We start from the raw sequence: 22,684 nt of genomic DNA, 5'->3' as shown, positions 1-22,684 counted from the left end.
TAGCTTCCCTGCAGAGCAGACCTTCCTGTCAGAGTTGTTCTTTATGTGGATTTGGCAGTGTTTGGAGCCCCATTCACTTACAGTGTTGCAAGATTAAAAAGAGTGGGTGAAATGTTCTCGTAATCCTGTTGTTGGCTACAAGACTTGAAAGTGGTTTGCAGGGTGCATGATACAGGTTCCCAGGCTATGAGATAAAACCTAGGTCAAAGGAAGCCTTGTTATACTTAGGTCACAAGCCAAAACGTATTTTGACTGTTGACATGATCCACAATCTTCCTGAAGAGATCCTCCCAGCAGCATGTATGCAGGGCTCCCTTCCTTTCGCATGTCCCCCTAACTTCGCCCATCTTTCTGCTCACCCTTAATTTTTCCTTTTGAGATTTAGATCATTTCTTTGAAGGTTTGTTGTTCTTATTTTTTTAGACAGGATCTCACTCTTTTTTTTTTTTTTTTTGAAGATTTCTTTTATTTTTTTATATTAATCACAGGTTATTTACTTTGTATCCTAGCCGTAGCCCCCTCCCTCATCCCTAGTAAGGGGAACAGGAACTATTTCTGACATGAACTCAATGACTGGCTCCTTTACCTCCCCCCCCCATCCTCACCCTGAGAGGGAGGAACAGTCTTGCTAGGCCACAGAGGGGGACATTGCAGCCAGTCCTGGAGATACCTGATAAGCTAGGGTCAGATGGAAGGGGAAGAGGTCCTCCCCTAGCATTGGATTTAGAAAAGGGCAGGGAAGAGATGAGGGAGGAGGGTGGGATTGGGAGGATCCCACTCTTGTAGAGTAGGTTGGCTGGCAACTCACTATGTAGCTCAGGCTGGCCTCAAACTTCCGGTGATTCTCCTGCCCCAGCTTCCCAGGTACTGGGTTTATAGTGAGCTACCACACCCACTTTCCAATCCCTTATTTTTAAAGGTTGGTGTTGGCTGAAGGTGCATTTTCTGAAGCTTCTTCCTGTTAAACAGGGATGGAGAAAAACCCTGTCCTCCAGGTGAGGAAATACCAACCTGTCTGATCTAATGGAGACAGAGTCCAAGCTTGTAGACTGAAAGATCATCATTTGATTGGGATCTGAAAGAAAGGATATTGTTACTCAGGATATCAGACCACACATACAAGCATTGCTAAGCCTGATCATAAGAAGTAACACCAGAAACATGGACATTTGTGCTTCTGTATGAGGAAGCCAGATGCTAACATGCAAAGTCTTCTTCAGTTTCTTTCTACCTTTTTTTGAAACAAAGTCTCCATTGGAACCTGAAGCTCAACAATCTTAGACTGGCTGGCCAGTGAGCCTCAAGGCTCCACCTGATTCCCTCTCCTCTGTGCTGGGATTATAGACACATCCTACCACACAGATTTTTACATGGGTGCTGTGAATTCAAACTCAGTTCCTCATGCTTGCTGCATTGCCAGCAGTCCTGTTTTATGCCATGAAATGCCTAGAATTGGGATGAGTCACTCGGTAGGCCCCTCTTCCTCCAAGCCTTGCTTGTGTTCCTAATCCCTATTTTTATTAGCATCTGGGACATCTCAGGTCTTGGTGCTATCTGTCCTTTTTTCTTGGCCTTGAGTCACAATTTCTTTGCATACTAAAACTACAAGAAACAGGTTAGGGCCAAAAAAGCTGTTTTAGCCAAACATCAGTGGTGGGACTGATACCTGGAATGTGTGCTCCGAGTTTGAGTTAAAATGGCCATGTCAGAATGTGGCCTTTACATTGCAGTCTTTCCTCAGGCCTTGTATCTCTGGACTTTGCTTCAAGTGTTAAGTGAGCCACTGCAATGTGGAGGACTGTTATCCCTAGCTCTTACCCAGAGCAGGACATCAGCCAGAACCTCTACTCAGCCTTTTCAGTCTGCCCACCATTGCCCTCCCTTGGGCTCCTTGGAATATCTCCAGTTATGAGCACAGTTTGGGAACCAGGTATGGTTGATGGCAGAGTTCATACATAGATTTTGATGCATAGATCTGCAGGACCCTCCACTGTTGTTCCTTTCTACCCAGGATGTGCCCTTTTACCCTCCAGCCTGTCCCCACCACCCCACTAGACATTCTATGAAAAGAACTTCATGAGAAATGGCCACCCAACTATATCCTTCTCAACAGTAATTTATTAGGTCCTGACCCCATCCATCCATCTATCCATCCATCCATTTTGTGTGCCCCCCGCCACTGCCTTGAGATTTGTGAGATTGTATACACTCATTGTGTCTGTCCTTTTCTACTGTAGCATCATTGTGCATGACCAAATGCAATCAATCTGCGAGTTGTCGAGGCATCTGGCATTATCTTTATATTCATCTATAGCCCCCTACTCCTTCTTTTAGCCTCCTGTTTCCTAGGATAGAATTCTGATTCTCCTTCCTTTCTCCTTCTGTTCCCAGCCTCAATGTCCACCACTAAAACACTGAGGCTATAAGAATCTCTTGTACAGTTGTGTACCTTCCCAGGTCACTTCATGGACTTTGATAGCTCTGAGAGGCTTCTTCTCCAGTGACTCCAGGTGCCTGGTGTTTCACTGCAAACATGACTAGGATTCTGCCTCCCTATGCTGAATTCCCCTTTTATCCTCAGCCCCAAAATGTCCTGCCTTCTCAATAAGAGAGCAGTTAACAATTTCATCCTTATACAGGCCTGGATAGGCAACTTGGCAAAAACCCATCAAAATGGAAATTGTCACATAATCATGATGTGCTCACTGTCCTCTGTAAGTGTAATGCCTCAGTCCTTCATACAACCCAACATATCTTGAGATTCCCACATAAAAAGGTACAAAGACTCTTAATCACATCCTTTTAACAACAAAAAAAGCGCAAAGTTTTTAAAAGCATGTTGACTAACTAGAAACCTAAAGGATTTAACTTAAAGTGATAGGCTATTGAAAAGACATTCACTGCCAGTCTGAGACAGAAACAGAGAGAAACTGCCATGGGTTGGGGTGCTCGGACTGGCCATTGTAGAAACTCATAGAGGGGTGAGTGAGCTCAAAGCAGCCTCTCCACAGGAATCACTGCCTCACAGGGCATAGAATAGCATGGCTAAAGCTCAAGAGCGTGGTGGGTGGTAGAACAGTGAAGAGAATTCCAGGACTCTTGATCCATTCTGCTCATCTTGCTCTGTTCCTTTTCTGTGAAGTCACCCAATATGTTTAGTTCAAGTCAGGTCAGACAGAGAACCCTGGACTAAAGTGCAAGAGGAAGATGACTGTTAGTGGTAGAACTGCAGGGCACTAGCAGGTCTCCTGTCCATACAGTTGGCTTGACAAAGAAGATGGAAGAGCTATTGAAGATAAATGGCCAGAACATTCCCAAATTCAGGGTCCATGTACAAGTCTAAGAGTTTCTGTAAACACCGGTTAGCATGATTTAAAACACACTACCTCATGGTCTCAGCATACATAGAGCCCCGCATGGTGTTGGACACATGTAACCCCAGCTCTTGAGAACAATAGATTGCCATGTATATAATAATTTTATAATAATTATGTAATATATAATTTCTTCATCTGCTCTTTGGTTTCTGGCGTTTTGTAGACTCCATGGTCAGCTTAGGAGCAAAAATAAACTGGAAATGTGCATGAGGGAGATTTCTAGGACTGGGAAATGTTGACTGTATTATTTGGGGGGGATAATTACATGAGACTAAGTGCATTAGCCTGAAAATATGTACTGCATTTTATTGTACATACTACCTCTCATTCACTTATTGCTGTGATAAACCGCTCTGACTGAAAGCAACTTGGAAGGAAGGTTTAGTTCAGCTCACACTTGAGGTGGCAGTTCATCATTGAGGGAAACTGGAGCAGGAACTAAGGCAGGAACCGTGGAGGGGTGCTACTGAATGGCTCACCTCTGACTCATCCACTGGCTCATAGTTTTTTAAGATTTGGGGTATGTGTATGTGTTGTTCTGAGTAAATATATGCCACATTTGTGGAAGTGCCTGTCGACGCCAGGAAAAGGTGTCAGAGCCCCTGGAGATAAAGTTGCAGATGACTGTGAGCCACTTGTTGTTGGGGGTGTTGGGAACTGAACTGGGGTGCTCTAGAAGAGTAAGAAATGTTCTTAACAGTTGAACATTTCTCCAGCACCTCTGCTTAGTTTTTTATACAGCCTGGTTCTAACTGCCTAGGGATGATGCTAGCCACCCACAGTTGGGTGGGCCTGCCCACATCAGTCCTCAATCAAGACAGTCACTCACAGACTTGTCCTATTAGATTATTCTGGGCTATGTCAAGTTCATAAAGGCTAACCAGGACAATGCTTCAATAAGTTACTGCTTTGTAAAGCCCCATTGTGTTAGTCACCTTTCTGTCACTGTAACAAAATAGCTGAGGTAGTTAACTTATAAAAAGAAAGAATGATTGTTTTGGCTTATAGTTTTGGAGGCTGTACTAGATGGTCGTTTGACCCTGTTGTACGAGTGTTGCTTCATTCCTGTGCTGAGGCGGCATAGCAGCATAGGATAACATAGCAGAGGAGGCTCTAGAACCTCATGGCTGTGAATCAAAGCAAAAGGAGTCTGGGATCCTCAATCCCTTTTGAGAACATACCCATAAACACCTAAGAACCTTAATAGGCTGCACCTATCAAAAGTCCATGACACATCCCAGTAAAGTCATGCTGGCTACAAAAGCCTTAAGTACATGAACCTTTGGGACACATCTGTGAAGTTATTCCTCATTTTCACATGATGTAGTTGAGTTAAAAAAAGGTCAGTGGACTGATCTCGTGGCACACGGCATTCAAACTAATCAACCAAGCTGGAAGACTCTTGAAGGTCTGATTCTTACCCTGTGTGTTGATTGTCTCCTGCAGTTTTGCCCGGCGGCTCCACTTCTAGGACTGTGTAAATTCCAGCCTCCAGTGAACGCCTATGACACTGTTGATTATATAAAGTACACTGAAGCAACTTGAAAATTCACCTTCATAATCTATCGGGTGAGATAGGTACCGTAGAGAATGAAAAAATCGGTGTGGAGTATTACCACCAGTGTTTCAAAAATAAGGAGGGTGCAGAGAGTTGATCTGTATGCTCATATAAACCTGTAGTATTCTGCAGAAACTGATAAAGTCTAGTTGCAAGAGAGGATGTGGCTGGCTGGAGGAGCCAAAGGAGGGCCTCAGTACATCCCTATTTGTACATGTGAGGCACTGAAGCATACCAGTATTTTATCACCTGCTCAGAAACCTGAGGACCACAATTACAATTTGGAAATGGCTGAAATAGTTCATTGCACATGTGCCTAAGCACCTGAAAACCTGCTTCAGACTTGCTGAGACTGTCCGTTCCTCTCATCCCAGTCAAAGCTATATGCTTTTGGATATCAGTCTCCCAACTGTCCCTTCTGCCTACCTCTACCCACCAAACCTGCTCATCTTCGTGCAGGATCATTCCTGGGACCACTTAACCTTGCTCATTTCTCTCCTATTCCCTTCATACTATCTGTATTCTTTTTTTTTTTTAATCATGTGTATATGTTTATACTTACCTGAATTTATATGCATTACATGTGGTCAGAAGATTCCCTTAGAGCTAGACTTAGAGATGGTTGTGAGCTGCCACATGATCCGGGAGCTGAACCTGAGTTTTTGTAAGAGCTCCTAACTGCTGAACCATCTCCCCAGCCCCTATCTATGCTTCCAAATGCTTAGTGCTCCAGTTTCTGCTCTTGTGTCTCCTGCCCTGTGAAGTCCATCACCCACACCATGAGCCACTAAGGACCTAGGAATGAGTGAGTACACCTTCTGTCAGTGTGGCCAGTCCTAGCTCTCATTTTTAAAGCAGTGTATATGGTTGTGTTCAAATGGTACACCAGGAAGCAATAAGTAAAATTAGTCCATGAAACCTGCAAATATTTTTCATGTTACCAACATCACTGCTTGGATAAGGCTCTGTTTAAAATGAGGTAGTGGTTTGTTGGGATGTTATTCAGCAGTAGTACAGAAAAAATATCAAGGACAGAATGATCACCTCTGTGGAGAGGCACTAGCTCCCAGCATGCTCTCCTCCCTTCCCCAGTGTTCTTCTCTCCACCCAAGCCTTCTCTGGCCTCTTAACAGCCCTTCATGCTCCACCCTCTCTAACCTGGCTCTAGCAGGATGTTGCTACTGCATCCCTAGTTCTTGGCTCTAGTCTCACCACTACTCTTAATGCCCATGTACACCATCGCCTTCTAACACCTGAAAACTCACCTTCCTCTCCTGGAAAGTCTTGTTACCTGAGTTCATCTCCTTGTGCTGCCATAACTAGTCACAGCAATATCGTGAAGAACACAGGTGTTTTCACTTACAGTTCTAGAGATCAGAAGTGTAAAACCAAACTAAACTCAAAATATTGGCCAAGCTGGTTCATCCTAGCAGTTCTGAGGGGAACTTGTTGCCTCGCCTGTTGTAGCTTCTAGTAACTGCCTTTGTTTGTGGCCTCTTCTGCCATCTTCAAAGCCCATCACTGCACTCTTTCATCTTCAAATCACCTTCTGAAGCCAGGCATGTTGGTGCACACTTTAATCCCAGCACTTGAGTTCCAGGACTGCCAGGGCTACAAAGGAATCCTGTCTCAGAAAACAAAGCAAAACAAATCACCTTCTGGCTCTGGCTTCTTGTAAGTGTCTCCTAAAGTATCTGTCCTCCTGACCCGCTCTCCCAGTTGAATTTCTCAAAGGCAGTGGTGGGGTCCTAACTCCTTGCCTACCAGAGTTTGTCCAAGACTTTGGAAGGTCGAGTGTTTGGAGGGAGTAAGAACACAGTGCTACAGCGGGCGTGCAGATGACTATCCTAGGATCCCAGCAGCCCTGTTCATGGCTCTGTCCCCTAAGCAGTGATGATGAAGACTCACAGTCTAGAAGCTTACAGTCGGGACAACAGGAAGAGGGCATGATAGCAGCCAACACTTAGCTGAAGCAGCTACTTTTGTTGCCACTGTTGATTTTATTGGTTTTGATGTGAAAGTAGTATAAATTATTTATTAAAAGCATAGGAAAGGGAAGGTGAAACTTTTGAGATATTTTATCCGTTTAAATAAATATTTTCCTAGGTTTTCAGTATTTTCCAAAGGACTTTTTGAATTTATGAACAAAGTACAGAAAATAAAGAATTTGTATGAGATGAACACAACCCTAGAGGACAACCTATTGTGTACTGACTGGTGTGAGCAGGTGGCAGCAGCAGTGTGTGGCTGGTCAGTCCTCACACGTAGCTGGCCTCATGAGTGTAGGGGAATGGTGAGAGGCCTGCCACTGTAGGTTGTGTATGTCACAGAATTTTGGGGTACTCCTAAGACTTCTGTGAGAGCTGAAGGTTTTCCTTCCTTAGTCTCCCAAATGCTGAGATATGAGCATTTACCACAACATACAGGCAGCATCTAGGCTGTGCCCTGTGTTCAGCAAACCCTCTCTGAGCCCCAAATGGGCCTTGCAGCCCCCTTTACCTTCCTGAGAGCTTTGATATTTCTCTTAGAGGAACTCTAAGGCTGATCTGTGTTTGTCTCTCCAAGTCCATCTTGGTGCAGTGCATCAGCAGCACATATAACTGTGAGACCTGTGGTGTTGGTTTTTGTTTATTTGACAATGAGCTGTTTGTCTTCAGAGTGCACAGTGGAGGTGACTTCATCTCATGTGCCAGTCACAAGAAAACCTCAGAAGTAGGGAATCTGCAATGAAGTCATTGTACATCTATGTTTCACAGGAACTAAACAAGTTGCTGAAGTTAAGGAAATTTTTAAAACACCTTGTAGCAAGTGTTTTCACTAGGAACAACACTCTGACCAAAGGCCCTGATTACCTGATGTGTGAGGAAGTCATATTTTTAGGGTGTCATGAAAATGGAGAAGCATATGAAAGGTGTTCTAGCTTTAGGAAATAATGCTGTTAGGGACTTTAGATGAAAGAGAGAGTAAGATCTGCCTACAAGACTGAAGAGAGACAGTTTAGTAGTAAAAAAAAAAAAATGAGGTTCTCAGACGAGTGAATGGCAGGCTGGGAAATAGGAATGTATCCTTTGAATGGCAGGGAGCCAGCGCCTGTTTTTCAAAATGTAAGGCACTGTAGTTCTCATCCCCTCTGTGTCATTTAACTTGAACATCAGAGGAGTGGTCCTTGAGCTGAAGTGATGATGGCAGGAAATTGGAATAAAGTCACCCAAAGATTAGGGTTCAATTCATGGGTTTATTTCAGGGGCTAAGGTTTGGATATAGATTAAATAGAAAATAAAGAGCCAGACGACTCTAGTACAATATTGAGTGCAAGTTAATAAAAGACAAGCATAGTCACCTGTTTTAAAAGACAGCTTCATGGCTGTGACTGACAACTTAGAAGTTGGGACCAGTGTTGGGTCAGACACCTCGTTGTGTGATGAAGTGTCTCCATTGTCTGTTTATTCACTTATGAAAAGTGCTGTCCTCAGGTACTACAGCTTTGGCAAGAAATTCACGATTAAGTCCGGTAGACAGCCTCTGTGCTAGTGCAAGCCCAGAACCCAGCAGGTACTATTGAGAAGCAGCAGGCAGCACCACTCCCAAGTCTGACTCTAGAGTGTTATGACTACAGAGAGAAACCAAGTCTGTATGTCAGTTAGCCGGGATGCTTTTGCTTTAGAGTAAAGGGCTCAGGAGGAGAGGTGAGAGTGACAGACTGAGACCTGGAGGTTGGAAGAAGCTCTTGATTCAACCCACGAGTGAGCACCAAAGACACCCCCTAAGATCCTATGACTTTTTTTCCATAGCGAATTGCAAAGGTCCCTTCCCTGTGGGGGAGAGGGGGGACACAAAGAGTGTCTGTAGCCATCCCAGGTTCTGTTTGGTGGCAGAACAGGATTGAGGCTGGTAACTGGGCGAAAGGCACATAGAACCCTCACCACAGCAGCCCTGCACCACTTCCTTCTGCTCCATTCTGGCCAAGCTGGAACAGAGCCTTCTCTGACCTCTACCTTTTCCTTGTGTTTGAGTGACACTTTGTTCTTTATGCTGAGCATGGAGGTGGGGGGGGGGGCGGTGCTGGACTGCAGGTAGCCTGTGGGCAACCACAGTAAGTGTTGACTAAGTTCCTGGACAGCAAAGAGACAGTTGCAGACAGTGCCCAACTACAGAGGTGGAGCTGTGGGAAGTCTGGGAGGATGTGCAGTGAGGACTCTGGGGTATGGGCCTCATTCTTCTCGGACATTGAAGGCTGTGCTGTGTGTTTCCTCTTACTCATGGAAGTCTGTCTTCATGAAGGAACTGGTTGAAGGCACGGTAGACTGTGTGAGCTGTGAGCTTAAGGCTCTTGATGCCTGCACCCTCCTTCCTCGGCTTTCAGTTCACAAGGAATGCAGCCTGGCCTGTCCCTCCAGCACTCAACATGTGTGTGATCTGTGTGCAGTCACACTTGCTATAGTACCGCGGTGCTGCTGATCAGAGCTGAGTGGTCAGCTTAATTTGGGTCTTGTTAGACAGTTTCAAGTGAACATTTTCTGAGCTGCCTTTGAGCAGTCACACCCATGCAGACATGTCTTCTCGTACCACTTCTCCAAAGCTGTGCTCCCTGACTACCAGATCTTTCTCAAGTGAGGAACCCTGTTGCGCATCCTGATTTAGAGAGACTCACCAGAAGTTCTGAATATGTGGACTTTATGGAGAACCTTTAACCACAAAGTGTTTTCTGGGGCTCCATGGGGCCAACAGCACCTGTAGTATAGCTAGGTCTTGCTTTTCCACTCACTTGCCATCCTTAACAGCCAGTTTGCAAGGCTGCCTGCTGGGCTGTGAATTTGCATAAGTGTTTCTAAGAATTCTGGTACTTGTGGAGCTCTGTATTCCTCTAGCAGTCCTTATAATGCACTCTCTTGAAGATTACCTCTAATTAAGGCTGAGAATGTCAAGCATTGAGTTCATTGTCTAGATTGCATTGACTGGGATATAGTTTAAGAGGACACCTCAGGCCTGGCATGCTGAATCACACCTATAATCACAGCCCTCAGAAGCTATGGCTAGATTGTGAGTTCAAGACTAGCCTGGGCTACAAAGGGAAACGCATCTCTAAAAAATACACATCTTGGCTGTTTACCCCAGAGGGCCATTTCTGGGTTCTTTGAACCAGCATAGGGAGAGGACAGCTCCAGGCCTCCATCTCAAGACTGAGAATGTCAGGCTTGTGCTGTGGCTGTGGACTCCTCAGAAATGCACGGGCACTTGGTAGTTTTACTCAAAGTCCTGCAAAATGTGTAGGGTCCCCAAATAATACAAACTTTGAGTGTGACCGTGGGCTGGGCTGTGGCCGACACTGAGCCTCAGCTGAGAAGGCATTGTGTTCATAAAGCACAGTGATAATAGTACAGAGGCCACCATCACTTCCTTCAGCTTTCCTAGAAGCCATCCTTGCTTGTCCTCTTTTGTTTGTCATCATAATTCTATGAGCTCCCATGTTTCCCTGGTTCTTACTTGGCTGTTTATGTGGCACATGGTTTGAGAACTGGAGGAGAAACCCAAAATGGTGTAAGGTGTTTTCGACTAACGCTCAGGTCCCTGAGCATAGTGGTCTTTAGACAGTTTTCTCTTGGGGCCAGTGAACTTGTTAAGCAGGTAAAAGTGCTTGCCTTATAAGTGCATGGGCATGCACGCACACACATAGCCTCACAAGAATAAAATAAAATAAGCCTTATTTATGGTACCCACCTGTTTGAATGATAGCGCCTTGCATTTTACGAGGGAGCCTAAGCTAAGCTTCCAATTACTGGGCTCTCTCAGTTCTTTGGCTTCTTCCTCTGTCAGGCAGATGTGCCCAATGCTTTGTTTTGGCAGAGGCTACAGCCAGTGTCTGGCCGTCCCTCACACTCCAGAGGAACATGGTGAGGATATAGTGGGGAGCTGGGAGCCTGAGTGCTAAGTCAAAGTGATGATTCCGACTGGGGCTGGACACGGGTGTTAAATAACTGTGTTCTGACCATTTAGGTCTCTCTTTATAGGGCATCTTTTATGACCAAGACTGTCCAGTACCAAAATGAGCTACATAAATTCCTAATCTGGGATACAGCTGGACAAGAACGAGTAAGTCACTCTTTCGTTTACTATGTTTTCTCAGGCCCAAAACAAATTATGGCTCCAACTAAGCTGTCAGTGTCCCTGTTGTCCACTGCTCTTCACTTCTTTGCACCAGAGACACATATACTTCCATTTGCATGGGCCAGCCTTTTTCTTTTCAATTAGAGCCACAAAGTCTACTGATGGAGAAAGTGATAATGGGCACTGAGGGCGTTTTTATACTTTTTAGTGTCTTAAAGTAAATGCTGACTAACAGGCCTGATAAAGTTCCTGGAGCAGAGTGTGTGATTTGGGGCTCTGTCCTCTAGTAAAGATGTAAAAGAATTAGTGGTAGAAAGGGAGAATTAAGCACAGCTCATTTATCGCCGCCTTTTAAAAGCTAAAGAGGGAACTTTACAGCATATAAACTTTAAGGTTTAAGTGGACAGATTAGCTAATGCAGTGCCTATGACAGGCACTTAAATGCCTGACAGGGAGCCTGTCCAAAGCTCTAGCTATCCCCACCTCAGTGTAGAGCCAGTGGAGTGCTGTGGCAGCACAGTGGGATGGAAACTGAGGAAGGTGGGGGGAGCAGGATAGACATGGAAGGGGGAGCCAAAACTGCAGCACACCCTTGTTCTCATTCCATTCAGGACACTAAGTCCAGTTTCCTTGATGAGGTACATGCAGTGGTCATCCCATTAGTCAGCTGCAGTTTAGTTTTGCTTTCAAATGATTCTATCCAAACAGAGCACCTAGTGGGTGCGAGGTACTGTCCTAAGCTCTTGAAAGTATACCAGAAGTAATCAGGAAAATTGTTTGTCAGCACACTCTTACCTAAGATGGACAGCATGGATACTGACAAAAATCACCCCAACAAATGAAGGAATGCTGCAGTGGTGTCCCACTGTCCATCTGAGCACAGGTTGTGCCTCAGCCTTACTGCTGGCTGCCTTCAGTTTTAAAACTATGTATCACCTATCAGAGCATCCACCCTTGCTGTGTTGGTGGCCTGTGTGCATCTAGAACAGGAAGTTAGGACAGCTGTCCTACTGGATGTATCTGCATACTATCCTAGCATTGTGCCAGTAGCCATATGCATGGACTTTCCCTGGTAGTGACAGATGTATCCTTCCATTGGATCCCAGGTTTCAGTTGCCCTCTCAATGTATGTTTGATGCTCACATGCTGCCAATCAGTCTCCATTATTAGAGTGATTTTTTTAATATGATGGAAGTGGAATGAATGCCTAGGCTTGCCCTTCCCTCTACTTAAGTGGTCACAAGACCTAAAGGACCATAACTGACTACTTTGGCAGATAGTGCTGCTCTGTGGTGCAGTCTGGCTTTCCTTGCATGAAGTACCATCTTGCATCCTAGAGCTGGGCGGGAGATGCTGAAAGACAAGGCCAGGGACAGGCTCCCTTAACTAGGAGATGCTGAAGGCAGAAGAGAATCAAGAGAAGAATACTGGGTGTGGCCAGCGTCACTGTGCAGAAGGACATACCCAGCTCTCCAGATTTCAAGGTTAATTCAAGGATTGCCCATTCAATCAGGGCTAGGTCTTCAAGGCCTTTTATGCTAGCTGCTGCTAGACTCTGCTGTCTCCTCCTACCTAGTCTGCCCTGGAGCAGTAAATGTGTGCTTCTCCAGTGGGCCACACAGCTCTATATTGTCTTGTCTTTCTTCCCATCCTTTGCCTGATAACTGACCAGCCTTGGAGCCTACCTTTGTCACACGAAGAAGGGCTGTCCTAACCCCTCAGTTGTCAGAAAGCTGTGCTTCTTATACTCAGATCTTGCATTCTCTAACAGCGTTGCTGGCCACACAGTTCTTCAGCTCTCTACTCTGCTGGGCTTTGGCTGCCCTCACTGTCATTCAAGTGCAGCCTTTTGACTCCACCCAGTCCTGACCCATATCACTATTCAAGAGAACCCAGACAGTATGAGGAACATGGATCACACTCTATCTTCTTGCTGACCTTTACTCACCTCTAGCTATGTTCTAAGGGACCCATGCAGCCCATGTGTCCTACTCTGTTGTTCTTGCCTACTGGCCTCCATGGCAGGACCTTGCACATACGTGCCATCAGGCCTTCACATATACTGGTCCTTCTCACTGGCACAGGGTTCTTACCAGCTGTTCAGGCAAAATGTCATACCTCAGCATTTTCCCTGTCTCCCTGTACCTGAGCAGGGTCTCAGGTTCATTCTCTATCATTGCTAGCATTCATTTTCAAGATATTCATTGTAAGTTGTAATGTCTGTTCAGCTATCTGCCTTTATTGACAGCCGAGATATAAAGGTCAAGAGCTGTGCCTACATGTCTTACTCACTGCTGTAGTCCCAGTGCCCTGGCAGAGTACCAGACAAAGGCAAACAAACACCCAGGAGTTAGTTGGGTGGCAGCAGATCAACTGTAGGTCCTGAATAGTCTTTGCTTGCCTTCAACCATGGAATTGTCACGTATTTTCTTATATTTCTGTCTTCCATTAGACTGTGACCTCTTTGAGGGTCAGGGAATGCCCTCCTGTGTGCTCCCAGCCCCTGGCACATAGCATTGATGTTAGTACTTACGTCACCTGGTTGGTAGTCCATCTTGTGACAGATAAAGACAGAGCCTTTCTTCCTACTATAGGTCCTCCATGACTCCAGCAATAAGTCTCTGATGTTACCATGTTTATTGCTTAGCTCTGTAGTGTTGAGATTCATGGTGGGGACCCAAAACCATTGCAGAATGAAAAGGCTTTTTGATGAACAAATGTTCTCCCCCATTTGACCCTCACATTAGTTGCCGCATGTAGTTCTGAACGATGGGTTTTCTGACAAGTTTCAACATACCACAAAGTGATTTCACTAAGTCGATGAAAGCAAGTAGAAATTGAATGGTATGTGAGTCCTTGACTGAGGGAGCTTGTTACATTAAAAGGAAAGAAGTGCTAAGAAGACAATGGTTTGTATATCAAAAGGTTAAGAAGCGCCTAGAAAAACAGACTGGAAACCTCAGATGTTTTTTCAAAGCAACTGTTTCTGTGAGGAGTATGAGAGTCCACTGTGAAATGAAAGGTCCCATGTGGTGCTCTCATACATTCCTAGCAGAAGCAGCTCACCACACTGTCTCCTCACCAACTCAGACTTCTCTAAACATCAGCTCTTGGCTCTGAAAAGAAGGGTGAAGTTTCTCAAATGAAACTTGTTTTCACGATTAAATATATTTTCTTAAGACTGAGCATTTGTGAGTCCTTTGTCCACTGTTTGCAATTTGAGTAAGCGTATTTTGTCCTACTTAAACCCCAGAACATAGACAGATTGCTACCATGAATGCGTGTCCTAAATACACCATGAATGCAGGGCAACATCCCCAGGGCAACCTAACTGACAGTCTGGAAGGCTTCTTGGCCACATTTATAACAGTTTACAACCCTGTGTTCTCCTGCACTTGTTCTGGCTGCCTGTTCCACAGAGTTTGGAAGAGCATGAAGGTGACCAATTCTTATAGGATTCACATAAGCAGTTGTTGTTAGTGCTTAAATTGGGACAAGGAGCACTTAGTAGCATCTAGAACATCTGAGATGGCAGACATGAGCCATATTGAACCAGCCACCCACTCTTGTAAATAAAGTTTTATTAGAGCACAACCATGCTTGTCCGTTCTCTTTGTGCTGTGCTGTGCTCTTACTCTACAGTAGTAATCCTGGTGATGAAAATACATTTAATACTGTGACAGAAATCAGAGGGCCACAGAGCTGAAGCTATTCTTATCTGGTCCACAGTGTGAAACTTTGCTGTCCCCTAATCTAGAGCCAGATTTGGGGATGACATCTTTGGAATCTCTTTATCTGTGTCAGTCTTCTTTCTTTACCAGAATAGAGGAGACTTTCAAAGTCAGCACAGGAGTGTAGCTCATGAGGGCCACCCTGGCTTGTAAATGTTGGCTCAGACTTTACAAAGGAGCTTTTTGAAAGTGCTAACAAACAAGCAGTGACCAAGGCATATGCTGGCATGGTCCAGGCCTCACAGACATACCCAGCTCACCCCCAGTTGTGTGGCATAGAGCAGCAAGGAGTCAAGCAGAAAAGGTCTTGCTTTTTTTTGTTGTTTTTGTTTTTTGTTTTTGTTTTTGTTTTTTTTCAAGACAGGGGTTCTCTGTGTAGCCTGGCTGGTCCTGGATCTCACTGAGTAGACCAGGCTGGCCTCAAACGCACAGAGATCTGCCTGCCTCTGCTTCCCCGGTGCTGGGGTAAAAGGCATGCACTACCACTGACTGGCCAGGAAATGTAGACTATGATAGTGGGAGACGTTGTCTGAGAGTGCTAGAGCTGCTGGATGAAAGCATTGAGCTGTGAAAAGCCACATCCCAGAAAGGAAAGCCTTCCATATACCTTTGTGAAAGTGCAGACAAGGCATTGCAAACACAGTGAGGCTGAGCAAAGACTCACAGCTCCTCAAACAGCAGAGCTGGAGTTTAAACCCAGTCCACCACATTCGAGGGTATTGGTAAAGTCCTTAAGCATTCTGATGAAGAATCTCATTCAGAGGAGAGACAGTGTCCTGGACTTGAGATCCAGTCCAAATAGAGCCATCCTGACTGTACATACGCAGTCCCAAAATGGTAAGAGTTACTTACCACTCTTCAACATGACAGTGGCAGCTGGCCAGTGTGCGGTCACAGTTGTTGCATGTGTGGGAAAGTGAGAACAGAGGACAACACTGTGATGGGAGTCTGCAGCCAAAGTTGAAAGCACGCCTCCTTTAAGTATGTCTGCAGGTTCACAGAATGGCAAGATGACTGCAGATGGAAAGCTTGTACAGAAAGGAAGTGGAAATGCTAAGATTTAAAGCCACAGTGTCAAGAGGCAAAGTTGGCTGGGTGGACAATAGAATAGATTGCTTAGAAGCACAGAAAAGGAGAGGCCAGGAAAGTCTGCATAGTCTCAGCAACATAGAGGCTTGGTCAGCTAAGTATAGTAGAACCAGCACCCAGAAAGAAGGAAGGAGCAATAGAGTACAGTGTAAAGACAGTGTTTCAGTATTTGATGACTGAATCCAGCATTTCCAGTTTGGTGAAAATCAACTCTAAATTCTAATGGCTTCAGCAAACCTTTTAAGTACAGCATGGACCCTAATCAAGCTGTCATAAACTGAAGATAAAGAGAAAGTCCTCAATCAGCCAGAGATATATACCAGAGAACAGTATGAGGGGAGTTGACTTCTCACAGAAACAGTGTTAGCAGGCCAATGGTCAGAGTCTCTAGCATATTTTGGGCATGCAAACAAGTCCATCTGCGAAAATTGTCTTCCAGATACAGAATCAAAATAGTCTTGGGAAAGTAAAAGCAGAGGGTTCAGTAGTAGCAGTCCCAAAGATGGCTACTCATATCCTAAAGAAAGACATAATGATTATTGTAGGCAATAGAGGGCGAAAATCATAATTTATTTTGTTCTTCACAACTTCTGGACAACTAGCTATTTCATTCAACAGTGTGCATTTGAAGCATTTAGGAGCAGCAGCCAAAGAATGGTGAAGTTGAAGAGTTTAGATTCATGCAAGATACTATCAGGAGAGGTTAGGTTCATGTAAGGTTCCAATGTTTTATAGGAAGCATACATTTAAAATAGCAGTGTACTAGAAAAAGTTGTTATTGTAGTTACAAGAACGGCCACCTAGTAAGTAATGTAAGAAAGTATAACTAACAGGCTAAGCTTGGGGCCTGGGGCAGGACGCAGCAAGCCTGGAGCTTGATCCTTGGCACCATCTAAGTCGGGTGCGGTAGTTTACCTTCAGTCAGGAGACTGAGGTGGGAATGCCAAAAGTTTAGGGTCTTCCTTGGCTACACCATGAATTCAAGACCAGCCTGGGATACTAAAACTTACTGTGGAAGAGGAAGAAAGAGGAACAGGGGCATTTTTAAAAATTTGAACAACTTTGCAACAAAGCCCTAAACCTGTGTGCAGACACAGCAGATACATTCGTGGATGTAAAGCGCACCAAGCCCCCCACTGAGTGGGCAGAGGTGACACAACTGCCATGAGACCTCAACTGTGGTGATTAAACAAATGTGCTCAGAGGAGAGAAAATGAGAGATTGGAAAGCATGTTCTATCCAGATTATAAGCAAAAGGAAAAAAATTAAAAACACTGTGGTTGTGTTTCCTCTACCAGTAGCGTTGAAGACAAGTGCTAGAGATCTTGGGGATCATCTGTGTTGGCAGAAACGCTTTATCTTTGTGATGAGCATCTGTGTGGGGACTCGTGTTTGTTGACTTACATGTTGTAGACTTGCAATCTGCTTTTCTTGGTGTGAGTTTCACCTTACAAATCTATAGAGAAAGAAATGACCCTCTAAATGATGTTGCCATCACCAATAACATCCACAGTGGAGGCAGGTAGGACCATGATCCTAGTTGTGCCTGCATGCCACTATCTCGTTCTCTTACACTGTGCAGCCAGTCCAACATTTTAAATGCTTATGGAGGCATAGAGGACTGAGACTGTCTGGTTTGTAGCTCTTGGTTACCTGTAGTGCACGAGGGCCACGGCAGTTGTTCATCTTCCCTGGGGTTGCAGTCCTAACGCCACTACTTTATCAGAAGGGGTAACCCTGAGCTTCGAGACATTAAAGACGCACGGGCATGCTGTGTGTCCCATATGTGCACCCGACGTTCTCTGAGGAGCAGGCTGCAGTACATGGGTGTTGCGTCACTCTGGGGACCAGATCTTAAAGTCAGAATGTAAAATGAAGGTACGGTGGGCAAGAGCCACACTGAGACATTTGCCCTAGACCCAGATTTGAGTGAGGAAAGGGCTCCTCATTTTCTATCCCACACTCCTCCAAGGAAGTGGTTCACTGAATTACCCTTGCTTTGAGGATGGTCCTTTTCCCTTCTGTATCCCTCTCTAGTTTGTGGTAGCAGGAGCCGGCAACTGCGTTTGCAGTGTGACACTGTGCAAGAGAGATGAGACCTGTACATGGAGATGTCAGAAAAGCAACTTGCAAACTCATTTAAGTAGTGAATTTAAATGTGTGTTCATGTCTAGGACAGTCAACATGTAGATTACAGTGTTGTCTCTACAACACCCAGTAATGCAGCCACTTCTCTGGGAACTTGTTTATAGTGAGGTGTTTATCTCCTTAGTTTGGGAAGCCAAAGTTTAAAGGACTATTCAACAAATGAATTTGGGAATTATAACTTTGAGTTGAATTAAAAAGCTTTTTTAGCTGAAACAATTGCTTATTGCCCCATATTCAGTTCCTAATAAGCTGTTTTCTAGACTATTTTTGTGGGACATTCCGGCACTACAGTCAGTCTTCGCCTCTGGTAATTACGGGTTCTTTTGCTGTAAAGTGGTATGTCATCTTCTGTGGCTTCAGAGAAAAATTACCTTTTGTGTAGGGATAATGGACTTCAAAGTCTGTAAGAGGACATCTTTAACTGGCCACCCCATTTTCATTGCTTCTTCTCCCCTCTGCAGTTTCGTGCCTTGGCACCGATGTACTATCGAGGGTCAGCAGCAGCCATCATCGTTTATGACATCACAAAAGAAGTAAGACTTTATTCATTTCTTCTTAGATGCTATTATCTGTTGCTCAGGCCTCTAGATACTCTCCCTTCATATTGCAGGAGACGTTTTCAACACTGAAGAACTGGGTGAGAGAGCTCCGCCAGCACGGCCCCCCCAGCATTGTTGTTGCCATTGCAGGGAACAAGTGTGATCTTACTGATGTCAGGTGAGTGACTGGGCACGAGATTCCCATGCCGATTAGGTGTTCTTTTTCTAATGAGCCAGATCCAGCATAAGAGTCTAGCTTTGATTTTATCTCTGACATTGAAAAATTTCTTGTGTTACCTGGTTGGCCCTAAAGTTTCAAACTAAAATGAAGACTTAAGTCATTTGGAATTAATTATATTACATGTAGACAGTTGTGTAATTTACTCAAACATTGGTGGTATCACATATGGCATTATCTGAGATCATTGCCTCCCCAGGCTGCTATGACAGGCTGAATAAAAAAGGTGCATTTATTATTGACAGTTTCTGTGCACTATGTCTGATTCCTAGAGCCTTGCTTTTGTTTTGTTGGGCGTGGGGCAGGGTTGTTTAATATAGTGCTTGTAGAAAATCTTATCAGGAAGATCATGTAACTGGAAAGTCTGTCTGGGCTCATGCCATAGCTGATGGAGCTATCCTTTTGTTGTCAAGGGGGATGGGGAGTGGGAGAGGTCCTCAGGGGCAGAAACTCTGATTAGCAATTGTTGCCTTCCAGAGAAGTCATGGAAAGAGACGCTAAGGACTACGCTGATTCCATTCATGCCATCTTTGTAGAGACCAGCGCAAAAAATGCAATAAACATAAATGAACTCTTTATAGAAATTAGTAAGTATCACTGCATCTTGGGGGTTTCTTCTGTTCAGGGCAAACACAAACAGAATTTTCTTTGTGGTTAGACTCTTACCTTGTTTGGTACAGTCTCTAAGACTGTGTCCTTGAAAGGACACTTGAACAGATAAGAACAACCCATGTCTGTCATGGTGGAGTTTCTGGGTGTTGCTTGGTAATGAGCACCTTTCCAGAGAGAATGCCTCTCAGTGTCAAAGCCACCTTCTGTTATCTTCTAAATGTGTTTCAGTTACTCATCTAAGACCATCAGAAATGAGCAAAATAGAGTCTGGAGAACTGGCTTAGCGCTTGAGATCAGTCACTGCTCTTCCAGAGGACCTGAGTTTCATTCCCAGCACACATCATGCTCACAACCACCTGAAACTCCAGCTCCAGAGGCTCCAACTCTTTTGGCCTCTGTACCCAGCTATACTTGTGTGCTCGTACCTATATGTAGACATAAACAGATTTAAAAATACTAAAGGTTTCTAGATGGAAAAAGAACAAAATAACTCAAGGGAAATGAAATGTGTGTGTGGTCTGTCTTAAGAAAACCTCAAAAATTAGTTCTCGGCAAGGAAAGGGTCAGTCCTTTTCCCCCTTCTCTTCCTTCAGAGTGTTGAGATAGGCTGCTTCTTGCCTTTGGGACTCTTCTGTAGATTGCATCTGTGTTTATTCATTTCATTCAAATTCATCAAAATATTTATTGGGAACTGTTCCAGACTCAAGGGATCAGCCTAAAGAAGATAGATGCAGCCTTTGCTCCCTTAGAGTGTATGTTCTGTTGAGGGAGTCAGGTGGTGAACTCCAGATAAATAGGATCATTTCAGATAATAATAAGAGATATGAAGAAAGCAATTGAGGTAGATGTAAGAATGCATGCAGACCGTCCCAGAAAGCCCCTCTGGGAAGACAGTTGGAAGCTGAAGCCTGATGAAGGAAGATGGTTGGGATGGGTCTCTTTGAGGCACTGAATGAGAGCTGAGGCCTGATAGTACAGGCCTCGAAGAGCGGGATGATTTGCTTTAACTGAGCATAGCCAGCTCCTGGATGGCAGGAGTAGCCATTCAAGCTTAGTGCATTTGCCTATCAGCTGCCCTTAGGTTGAGATCCAGAGTAGCTGGGAGCTGGAAGAGCTCTTGGCCTTGTTGAAGGTGAATGTAAAGCATTGCAGGACCCACCAGAGCCGTATGGGGACTGTCCGAGGGAGCAGGCCTGTGGTATGGTACCCACAGCTAGGCCTGTTGCAGCAGTTAGACCTCTCTGAGATCTGGAGATTAGGGCTGCTTTATTTTCATTTTGTGTCTGTTTGGTTTTTTTTTTTTTTTTTTTTTTGGTTTTTTTTTTTGTTTTGAGACAGGTTCTCAGAGTCTTACTCTGTAGCTCAAGCTTGAACTCAAAGCGGTTCCCCTGTTGTAAATTCCCAACTACTGGAATTTACAAGTATGAGTCCACACATCTAGTTGGACACACATGATAGTTTAGATGGCTCAGAGATGTGGATTTTTATGTTTGTTCCATTGTGTCATTTTAGCCATTTAAACCTTAGCGTTCTTTGCAGAACTCAGACAGCCAGTGGTCTACCACTGGTACACTGAAGCTTTTCTCTTCAATTCATATCTAAGATGTGGTGATCCTAAGTGGCAGTAGCCCGGTTCATTCTTACAAGGAGTCTTAATGGTCTTTCTGAATGTCTGTATGTAGCGTGTCATGTGTTCAAAGTATCCCTGGCTTTGTTGTGGGTGCTTCTTCTAGTTTTAAAGATCACGGGTAGTAGGCTTTACAGACAACAAGTCCTTACAGCAAAACCTCACAAGCAAGTGCGTCCCTGTGCTGTGACTTTCCTGTCACGTTCAGGGCTGTGGGTTCAATTGCCGACGATGCAGAGAGAAAGAGGCAGACACCTAGTGTGCACCTGTAGCTGAGAAGAACTGACCATGGGCAAGGAGATGGGGACATTACAGAGAAGGAAATCATCTTTACTTTTTCCTCAGTGGGTGTTGACTGAGAACTTGGGCCTGGCACACAGGCTTTGGGTTGAAGTATAATGTACACGCAGAAAGGGGTAGTTGAGAAGCACAAAGGCAAAACAGCCTGTGAATGACACCTGGAGTCACAGCTGTTCCCACCCCAAAGGATAACCCATCTTGATAGACAGCTCCTCAGTTGCTTTTGTTTTTGTTGTTGTTGTTGTTTGTTTGTTGAGACAAAATCTCACTAGGTAGCTCATACTTGTCCGGAACTCAAAGGTATCTATCTACCTGTTTCTTCCCCCAAGTGCTGAGATTAAAGTCTGTGCCAGCACTTTACTGCTGTATCTCCTCCATTGTTTCCATCTTCTGTAGCCCAGGCTGACATCACACTCACTCTGTGACTAAGGATGACTTCGATAGCCTCCTTTCTCTCCCTCCTGACTCTTAGAATACACTTGTACCACCATGCCTCATGCTGTGGATGGTGCTGGGAATTGAACCCAGGACTTCATATATGCTGTATCTGACTTACATCATGTGCTTATATTGTACATCCCATGCACCTGCAAAAGATACATTCTCGTGGCTGGTGTTTGTCAGTGTCAGAACTGAAAGTTGGGAAAAGAAGAAATGGAGACTGTTTACATTATAATTGTCCCTCCTGCTGTTGACAGACATCGGGCAGTTGTTTCTGACTTAGGGCAATTGCACATTGCACTGTTGAACATCCTGTGTCCTCTAAGGAACATCTGGATGCATTTTTGCTCAGTATCTTTGTGCCTGAGAGAAAGATTGCTGCGTCATTAGATTTGCATGTGTTCCCTGTGGCTTTACTGCCAAACAGTTTGCAAAGTGGTAGTTGTGCCAGCTGCTGCCCACAGCAGTGGTGTATGAGATTTCTTCCCTCTCATCTGTAGGAGAGGCAGGACCTGCATCCTTATGTCTGTCTTGAAGGTGAGCGAGCACCTGTCTGCCTACAGATTTCTACCTGGACAGTAGCTGGCGCCCTCGTAGCCTCTTGCCTGCCTTCCTGCCGAGTCACCACCCACCTTCCTAATGAGTTGGGCTTTAGTCTGAGTATCAGTCCCTGGTTGATTAACGATGTGGGGAGTACCTTCCCCTTTGGTTTGATTTCTGAATCAGTCCTTCAGTGAACTGGGCTTCTTAACCTAAACTGAATTCAGTTTATCCTTACTTTGCTTTATGGTCCGCATAGTTCCTGATTATGAAACCATTGGCTGTGCCCAGACCATAAAGATATCTAAAACACATTTGAAAATCTTTTGTCACATTTCAGTTGCCTCTGAGGTACCAGCTATATTTCCATTTCTATTTA

The 22,684-nt window shown here is 44.7% G+C and overlaps 1 protein-coding gene across 1 annotated transcript in view; it reads left to right on the top strand.

Moving 5' to 3' along the window:
• Rab22a (RAB22A, member RAS oncogene family) overlaps window positions 1–22,684 on the top strand; it is a 50,188-nt gene that overhangs the window by 19,483 nt on the left and 8,021 nt on the right. Inside the window, exons 3-6 of the mRNA XM_021644414.2 lie at window positions 10,944–11,025; window positions 18,470–18,541; window positions 18,619–18,725; window positions 19,263–19,372. Coding sequence (XP_021500089.1) covers window positions 10,944–11,025; window positions 18,470–18,541; window positions 18,619–18,725; window positions 19,263–19,372 — 371 coding nt within the window. The remainder of the gene's footprint in view (window positions 1–10,943; window positions 11,026–18,469; window positions 18,542–18,618; window positions 18,726–19,262; window positions 19,373–22,684) is intronic.

Source organism: Meriones unguiculatus, chromosome 4 (genome assembly GCF_030254825.1).
Source record: "Meriones unguiculatus strain TT.TT164.6M chromosome 4, Bangor_MerUng_6.1, whole genome shotgun sequence".
NCBI classification, from domain to species: domain Eukaryota; kingdom Metazoa; phylum Chordata; class Mammalia; order Rodentia; family Muridae; genus Meriones; species Meriones unguiculatus.
The sequence above is the reverse complement of the archived record's forward strand: the minus strand, read 5'-3'. Positions and strand labels throughout refer to the sequence as shown.